The sequence below is a fragment of the Mizuhopecten yessoensis genome, unplaced genomic scaffold (assembly GCF_002113885.1).
Source record: "Mizuhopecten yessoensis strain PY_sf001 unplaced genomic scaffold, ASM211388v2 scaffold7521, whole genome shotgun sequence".
NCBI lineage: Eukaryota > Metazoa > Mollusca > Bivalvia > Pectinida > Pectinidae > Mizuhopecten > Mizuhopecten yessoensis.
Genome location: NW_018407089.1, coordinates 597,592 through 607,523, shown reverse-complemented (window position 1 = coordinate 607,523; position 9,932 = coordinate 597,592). Strand labels below are relative to the sequence as shown.

General features: G+C 37.3%; 1 protein-coding gene and 1 long non-coding RNA gene across 2 annotated transcripts; both read right to left on the bottom strand.

Moving 5' to 3' along the window:
* Positions 1 to 3,776: 3,776 nt before the first annotated feature.
* LOC110453845 lies at positions 3,777 to 4,941 on the bottom strand. Its single transcript, XR_002463312.1, has 3 exons — positions 4,810 to 4,941; positions 4,439 to 4,611; positions 3,777 to 3,960 (listed from the first exon to the last, which is right to left on the bottom strand). It is a non-coding gene; the product is annotated as an uncharacterized LOC110453845 (long non-coding RNA).
* Positions 4,942 to 9,051: 4,110 nt separating this feature from the next.
* Positions 9,052 to 9,402, bottom strand: LOC110453831 (glycine-rich protein 5-like). The gene has a single exon (XM_021503004.1). The coding sequence runs from the start codon at positions 9,400 to 9,402 to the stop codon at positions 9,052 to 9,054; it is 351 nt and encodes a 116-aa protein (XP_021358679.1).
* Positions 9,403 to 9,932: the final 530 nt, after the last annotated feature.

Genomic DNA, 9,932 nt, shown 5'->3' with positions numbered 1-9,932 from the left:
CTCCATGTGTATAATGTATGCGTGGCTTTTTTGTACGTGTGCTTGGCATTGGGTATATTGTGTATTTGTCTTACTGTGATAGAGCGCATCTAATACCGACTTCATAGCGCTGCCATGGTGGTAAAAATCGATAGTCCATATTTTAAGTCTTTATTTAAATACATATTTATATCTGTGTAGGAAATAATGCAAGTCGAACATTAGGATTTCCGTTGTAGTTGTTAATGTAAGATTTAAGCAAGCAGTCACACGGGTCTGTTTGAAAGCTATCTCTCTGTTGAAGTCAAACTAACAAACATACAGGTATAACGTCCCTTATCGTGTCGTTTACAACAATTACAGGCTTGAGTAACCAAAAAACACCCACACAAAACTGACATACAGATACGTACAGAAATTCTGTAACACACCTTCAAACGGATGTCTATTGGGGGAATAAATGCCGTACTTCCTATAGGAAAACACTATAGGACATATGTTAATCAATACTCAGTTGTTTATGTCTTACCCTTTGTTGTTCCTTTGCAAATCACGGACATTTTTCTGTCCAAATATTTGTATTAACCGGGATTATTGCATTAACAATTTAAACTAAATTATTACTTTGCAAATATTAACAGTATGCATAACGTCGGAGAGGCGGGTCTGTCTCCCTAATTTATAACTTAAATATCCTTATTTAGTTAACCTTAAACATTGCTACTATCTCTGTATCACTACCGTACCCCTGTATCACGTTAGTCTACATGATTGCTCAAGTGAGCTATACATTCTCGACTTCTCCTTCAGAAACACTCATCTGATTTACTTGAAGCTTGATATTGATACAAATGTTCCTTATGAAGTCCCGACCAGAGTTCGTATTTCTTGTTTTGGTCCGATAACCAAGAGGACATCATGGCTTCAGTTGACGGAGATAATTTTAACTTCTTCACAAAAATTGAAATCAATTGTTTACATTTACGGCTATTTGACAACAATCAACAGTTTTGACAACGTTTGTGTAGATACCAGTATATTTTATTAATTGTATTTTGATACATTTTTTATTATTTGATTTTAATATACATGTATAGATAAATTACCTTAACAATCACGATTGGCCCGTAAAGAAGTGTGTGCATTGGGTTTTGATACGGGGAAAAAACATTATAGCTTTTAATGTTTGCACAGTCTGCAGTGTTGAAAACGTATGTGTAGATACACATGATTTATTATCGACATCTGAATGGACAACTTCAATGTTTGTTCAAACCATTTTACCATTATTGGAATAAGCATTATGGAAGTTCCGCTGTTTTAAATACAAATAACACAAACACTATTTTATATAAAAACAAACTTGCTTTACTCGTATCATTTGTGCCCAATCGTACGTCTAGCCATGGTACCGGGAACTACCATACTGGGGGAGAGCTGAAAAATAAATGAGATAAAATTACACTTAAGTACGCGTATGTCAAATTACAAGAAACGAGACATAATGACGACTGTTACGGTAACGTCAAACCGAAAACAAGCAAACGAGGATTCTGAGTTATGTTTAGTTTGACGCAGACATCTAGGTGATTGCAGAAGTCGTAACTTGATACGATAAGTATATGATGTGACGAAAGTTTTAATCAACTTCATGATTGAATATCATTTAGCGCAACTCCGCTGGCGAAATAAAAAGAAAGTGAAATTGGAACAATTAATACTTCATGGACAAAGGTTGATGTCCATTATTAGTTATATAGTCAGTTACTGACCCTCCAAAGGACCATAGAGGGTTGGTAAGATTTAAAGGGGGCGAGGGCGGAGCCCGATCCTCCTGTACATATAACGGTACTGACCGTCTATGGTTATGTAGAGGGTCAGTAGCTGACTATATAACGAATTTATCGCATCGATGACCCTTTTTGCGTGGTCGTCTGCCCAAATATCTCCATTGTTGTTGTCTGTCAATGTCGCCGAAACGCTTAGATAAGGGGACGGCACCCCCGCTAAAACAAAAGACGGTCGCTGGCGACAACGTCTTACTATTTTTGCCTGGCGTAGGGGAGGCAACTCCGATCATCCTACGATACAATGTAGCGAATAGGAATTACGGTGAGCATTGTATCATTTTAGAATATTCAGGTACCCGTATCTGTTGTTTTAGTTTTGAAGCGGTGAGCAATGGGCGGCCATATTGCTCTATAATGGAATCCTACTGACCCTCTATAGAAAAGTAGAGGGTCACCACGTGACAGCTCTAAACCAATGTTTTTTGGACATTTTTGTCCGAGGTCCGATAAATGCTTTTATAGAAACATCCCAGCGAAACGGTGGTTTCGGTCGGGTATATCATACAAATATATACTGAATAAAATGTCCCTATTTTTCAATGTGGATATGTATAGTTCTCACAGACAGTGGTGACAGTGGGTACACTATTTCATTCTACTAAATGATATGTTTCTATGTTTAAACGGGGATACATACAGCTCTTACAATGAAATATATACTAAATACATGTCCCTCTGTTTCAATGTGGACATACTAAAGATACGTACAGTTCTCACATAGACAGCGACGACAGTGGGGTACGTCATATTTAATACAGGTGGGATCACAATCATGAGGTATCGGCGGGCACGAGCCTGAAGCAATAGTAAGTTGACACAGAAATGAAATCAACCATTATTGAAACGACAATGAACGGTACTATTTGATAGGATTGCTTATATGTATGTATACACTGGCTACCTAAGCAATTTGTGTATTGCAGCTTTTTATTTGGGTAAGTCGTCTTTGTATTCTTCGTACGGTATTGAATTATATAAATGTAATCGACATTGAGTTGAACCATTGACCTTTTCATATATGGCACTTATACTGAACAACATATAAAAAGATAATATATGTTTTTTATACAATTATACAACAAAATGCAGCATGCTTTCTTAACATCAACAATTATATACAATGTATATTTGTAGATCATGTCAAAGTTTATATAATCAGCATGATCCGCTCTAACGTTCATACCAGAATATAACTTTGGTAAATATCTTGTAGACTGTCAAAACATGTTTTTTTTGCAATAGCATATAAATGTACCTTCCGCCATCCCTCCACTGCTGCCGCTGGAGTAATAGCCTCCTCCACCAGCCCCGCCCCCTACACCATTACTGGCGATACCCGTGTGTATCCCTCCGCCTCCATTGCCGCCACTGTAACTTCCTCCGCCACCTCCGCCGGAAGAACTACCGCTTGTTAAAACTCCCAACATAATGCCTCCGCTTGAATGGCCTTTTTCCAGGAAAACACAAATTATGTAAATGGAATAAAACAGTTTTTATGTGTTTTTCAATGTCTCAATTAATGATATAAATTAAGGATCATGTTTTTTCGCTGGTTAGCATGTTAAATCGCCAAAACATCCGTAATTCTCAATGGTTTACACAAGTCCTATTACCACATTTGTTTTCTCAATTGATGTACTAAGACAGAAGCATTAATTCGAAGCTTGTTAAGTTACATGTACATACATTTCATTTAAAATGTTAAACGTAAAATATATTTGATATCCTTTCCGTAACTCCGACATTTCATGTTTTATACAGACTCTTAAAAATGCAAGAATAATGTACCAGCTTTCACTTTGTGAAAATATGATATAAGACAAACCTGTGTTTGTGACTACTGTGGACGCCCTTGGGTAACGTACACTGGTTTAGGCTTGGTTGCCACTGTCTGTGTATAGATCGGTCTTTGTACATATATTGGTTTAGTTTGTGGTTGTGGTTTTGCAATATGCACTGGCTTATAAGTGTTAGTTTCGCATTCGTGACATACTTCTGGTAGATGTACAACAACTGTCTGAGGTTGAGGCTTGGCAACATAGACCGGTTGATAGTTGTTAGTTTCGCATTCGTGACATACTTCCGGTTGTTGTACTACTACGGTCTGATATTGTGGCTTCGGTTTCGGTCTCTGTTATTGAGAAGAAATTACAATGGAAATAATTAACTGAACCGAATTGAAACACAAAATGCTACATAAAGATTAGGATAGTTGTAAACGTACCTCAGTTTAACCGGGTAATCGGCATTAAATATGATATAAGTAACAGTGCAATTGTAATTCACGGATACGGCACGAATTACATTATGGGACAGTACATGCATGCAGTCAGCCTGACGCTTTGTGCTCTATCCATTCAAACGTATTGCAATTTCGTAAAGTGTGTGTACTTGTCATAAACGTTTGCTTATTGTGAAAGCCATATTTTTAGCGGTACTTGTAGCTGTAGTGAAGACAAAGGAATAATTTTGATATATCATTGTAGTGTTTTTTCAGGGATAAAAAGCATATCTACGGAAATTGAATTGATTTCACTATATATCACCAGAGAACATTAATTGATACAAATTCATATTGTATAACAATATTATTCCCACGCTTGGCTTACCTCTATGACGTATTGGGGTAATTCTCCACAGTTGTATTGACACTCCGTGGCAGGCTCCGTTATATATACCGGCGCGGGCTGTTGTACACATTCGTGACATTCCGTTCCCGTGTTTCCGGTGATGAAGATCGTCTCCTGGTGAGGCACTTCCCGTAATGGCTCGACTTGGATAGCTTATAAAGCAGAACTATTTATTCACTGTATGTTCAAGTAATCTGTTCGTTTACTGTTTACTACTTTAACATATTTTACTAAAATCTTCAACTGTGTGGTTAATATCAATGGATTCAGTCAAAAATGTATCGCTCATTCATTGAGAGTTGGATTCTGATTGGTTCTATGGTAAGTAAGACATTATCTGATTGGCTTACTTTGATGTACAGGGTGGAGACAGTGACATGTCGGACAACCATCTTGCCCACATTGATATCCCGTCGCACAATGACTTTGGCAATAAAACGCAGCTTCGCAGTACAGAGGGCGCTGTATCGTCACCTGCTGAGTTGCTATGCCAACAACTCAAAAGAAAAATGTTTCTATTAACTCTTGTGTTCTTTCATGTGAAATTGTTTATTTCGAAACCAGCTGGAACCCGTTTAACAGTAATTTTTAGTAAAAGGAAACTAAATTTAGATTGCTTACAAATCTTAAGACATATATATATTGTCAATTATCTTAATAAAGAAATCAAAAGACCTTTTATGTGCACAAACTTGCAAAGATTCAAATACTTTTTTATACATTGAATACCGAAAATTTAGATACAAAAACTTTTATTTAAATATGTTTTGACAAAATATGATTGTTAATACCATAATTTCTGAGAAAGAAAGAGAAAATGATATGGGAAATAACTCTGACATTCATATGCTCGGCTAGGTTGAGTTTCTAACCCACCAAAAAATAAAAACATGATTTGTGCTTTGACAATTTTTATAATTTTTATTATCAAATTTTAATATATCTGAATTTTAAAATAACTAATAGAATATTTGTCATTTTTATTGCAATGAAACATATCCGTCATGTTTCTCTCCAAATGCCTGATTGACTGGACGAGCATTGATTAAAAAAACCCAAAAAAACATATAAATATTTCCTCTGTTCAGATTGTCGTCTAGTATCAAAGGATATTTCAGGCCTCGACTTACCGGAGGGGTGAATACAGTCACACGTCGGGCATCCGTCACTTCCGCACGTGTAACCCACGGAGCACGTGGAGGCGCATGTCATATAGGACGAGCACACAACCTCAAATATTACCTGTTGTTGTGTGTGTACCACCTCAGGATGAGGCCGCTGAACTGTGAATTATGTCGTACATGTCTTTTAGAAATTAATTCATCATATAAATATAAACTACTTAGGAATACTTCTTTAACCTTCACGTGGCTACGACGTTTGGGGTTTTGTGTTCAAATTAAGTATAATGAGAGCGCAGGCCCATATACATGTAGATATACCCCTCCCTCTATCGCTATTCCAGTGGCCTTTGCACAGTTAACCTTGACTGATGACCACAGGAATATAATCAGCGTAAATAATTCAAATACTATGTTGTTACATATGTTGTGAGATAGAGGAGGTTAAGAAAAGGAATATATCTAAAATAGATAACTAAAATATCGAAAAAAACAAAAGATGCAATAATATTTATATAACAATTTAAAAACAAAAAGTTTGCTTTTAAATCATATTAGGGCAGTTTAATAGCTTCAGGTTGCATGTTGTGAAATGCTTCAGCAGCGCTATGTTCTGTCTCATTTCAAACAATTTTAACATGACCAAAACTCGGATCATGTGACACAACATTAGAGTCCTTTTAACACAAGCGATAATGTTCTGTATGATAATATGCTAAAAGTTTCGAACATTAATACGCTATAGCACGAACAATTCACTGCAGATAATGAGAACTTTCTCCTAATATTATAAAAATACACTGGATTAGGAAGGCATCTATAAATCCGCACCATCCCCTTTATAAGAATAAACGCATGCGCTGTATTGTATACAGGATATGACACACCTGTTGATGTGACCGGTTGATACACAACATTTGACCCTCCTGAAACAGCTGGGGTGAACGTTCCGGTACCGGAAGTACCTCCTGAGATACTTCCACTTCCGCCTCCATAATAACCTCCAGAAGACGAGGAAGAGAAGGATGACGACGACGACGATGACGAAGATAGACCACCTGCAGATCCAGATGATACAACAGAATGTATGGATGTTGTAAAAATGAAACGGTAAATAGTGACGAATTGTTACTTTTATGGCTAACTACAAGGTAAAACGCCCCCTTGCTCTAAATACAACATAATCCCCTTCAATTAGCAATTGTTTCGTGCGTATTTTTGATATATTATACTTGTTACTCATCCCTGCGTCTGCTCCATATGGATCCCGTATCATTGTCAGGTTTATATAAAATAGACAAGCAGTGGCAACACATTGGTTATTAATCAACAATGAAGTAATAAGAAAACAAGTCTTTCAATTTTAGGATTTCATCAACTTACCGCATTTCGATGCGTTTCTTAAGATTAATTTATATTGTATATTGTATACGTGTTCATACATCCCAATCAGTGAAATGTTTATGTGTTATGGGACGATGACTAGAATGATAACGTCTTTAAAGCCCTTTTCATTTGATGAAGGTGACAGTTTGGCTGCTTTGGGGTTATTCGTCCTCGCGACAACTACGGTCACCTAAATGCCACGTTAAAAGTGCAATCTCATTAAAATGTCGTAATCTTGTCACTATAGCAACGAGTAATCGGTTAGTAATTACTGCTCCCTTTTCAAAGTTTAATATCAAGAGATGTAGATACAAATCCAGGCCTTAGTTTGTCTCAGTTAGGGGACATAACTCGTAACCTTGGGACGATTAGCGTCAACGCCAAATGTGAGGTCTTGACATGTAAGCGTTAGGAAACGGGAAAATATGTAAGGAATGAGAAATATAACGATTTCAGATATTACCAAAACATCATTTTGTTCGCTTTTGTTTCCAAAAACAGACACAACTTAGAATCTTCTATATAGGCGTTTACTTAATAGAAATGTAATGCATATGTATCGCGCTGGTTGTGCAATTGTAACCTGTATGTAATGATCAACTTACCGGTATGACACGTACAAGGCTGACACCCGTCTGAACCTTTCGGACCCAGATTGTATGATCCAGAGCACATGGATATACACAACGTTGTGGCTGCACACTCTTTGTGCGTTTGACCGGAAGTGAAAGAACTTTGGGAAGAGGAAGCTAAAATTAAAGCCGACATCATCCCGGACATGTCCCCACCAGCTATCATACCGCCACCTAGTGGCGGAAAACATTAATCTGACTTGCATGATCTAAGCTGTGGTATGGGAAACAAATATTAGTGTGACGTCATTTTTATTTGAATTACCTTGTGTACGGATTTCATATTATGTAAGCTAGTTGCGTTCGTAACTGTTAGAAAAGGACACAAAATACCCGTTTAATCTGTATATATTCAGCTGAAAGAACTGAAAAGTTTCGATTTCCCTGTGTATTTTGTCTATTGCCGTTGAAACAATATAAACCGAGAGAACTGCATTAGACGTTTGTTCGATTGATTTATGATTTTCACGTTTTAATTTGAAACAGACTACCTATAGCAATGTGTCTATTGACAAATATTAGCATAACGGCGTAACATTATCACAAGACTTCGTGATTGTTTCTAGCACTGTGGGTATGATTTGTTCATACAGTGACAATTTAATGCAGATGAAAATAAGATGAATATTCATGAAAGATTCATGGATAAACTATTTGGTGGCAGTGTCGGGTTGAAAGGGGCTCCATAAAATAGACAACATCAATAGTGCAAGCACGCCTTCACACACAGGTAACATAAATACATAAATTATTAAAACCATCTGAGAGGCATACGTGATTCATCGTATCTAAATGATGGCATTTCTTTTGTTACATAACGACTGCTGAAACGATTCTTAGTCTCTGTCTTTAAAAGTCTGGTTCTCTGAATAAATGTTTAAAGCAACATTACGTTTCATATTGTTGTTCAAAATGTTCAATCCATTTTACTAGACGGTCTCTCCACTCGTCCTGTAACCCCCCGTATTCATATTCCTCGTTCAAGTAACTGTTTCTGTAGCTAGAATTGATAATATCGGTCATAACCCATTTACATAAAGTTTTTACGCACTTGCTTCTGTTTCCTACGATTGCATTCCTTGTGTAGTGAAAAAACAAGTTTTTATATATTTTTATGTTTTATTTCGGTCGTGTGAGAGGATAATTCCGTATTCAATTTATCAAATGTTAGGTTTACAGATATATTCTCATATATATTCTTTTATTCAATTAAACAAAGAAGCTTCAGTAAACAATACTATTGTTACGTGTTGTTCCGTTGACTTATCCTTTTAATATTCCCCAAAAATGATATATTGTGTGAAATTTAACAACTTATGTTGCTTATCTTATATCCTTCCTGACAGAGTTTGTAATAAAGATTAAACAGATATCCACAGCTGTTTGTTACCTGGCCCACAAGGACATGAGTGACATCCATTAGCATCCACAACTCGGCACCAAGAGGGACACATTATTCGATGACGTATACACTGCAACCCCATGGGTTGAACATCCCATGTCCTGGAGACGCGAGTCCTCCAATCGCCGGGTTCCCCGGGGCATTTGGTCCATGCATAGGTCCTAATGACGGTCCTCCGTGAGCTGACCCCATGCCCTTGGGACCTCCCACGAAAGCTCCGCCATTCATTGGGCCCCCTTTGGATGGCATACCGCCCATACCTCCACCAACATGAAATGGACTTCCGCCTCCACCGCCTTGGCCTCCCCTACCGAATCCTCCATTTCCAAAACCTCCAACCCCTCCTGGACTTCCCATTCCGAAACCTCCGCTTCCCCCTGGACTTCCACCTCCGAACGACATCCCGCTTGGTCCAAATCGCTTGAACTTTGACCTTACTCGCTCCTGTCGTTGATTTGCATCGTTGTCGGAAGCTTAATTAATATAAGAAAAGACATCTTACTTTGGCATTGTATTTCTGTGGGATAGCACTACAAGTCGGCATCAGATCCATGCTATCTCAAAAGGCACATACAGTAACATACCATTCTTCCGGCAATCACACGCATGCTCGCATACATTACACACATGGAGGGACGTTTTAAAATTACCTTAGCTGTTGGTAGGACGTTAATCCCTATAAAGCGAAAAAAAAGCACTTGCTCATTTTTTTGTGCATACTTTTTATTTAAAAAAAATGTTTTTTTTTATGTCGATTAAGTAAATATTTTATTTATAAAGAACGTTATATAATAAGTCTTTAGCAGTAAATCGACACAAACGTGGTACCTTATTGTTCTTTATGCCATAAAAACATTAAAAACAATTATATTAAATGAACGGGATGAATTAGAGATACATTTTCATTTCAACTGGTGTTTGTCAAACGGCGC

Coding starts and splice junctions, on each gene's coding strand:
- LOC110453831 (XM_021503004.1), bottom strand. CDS start 9,402: ATGTCGTTCGGAGGTGGAAGTCCAGGGGGAAGCGGAGGTTTCGGAATG.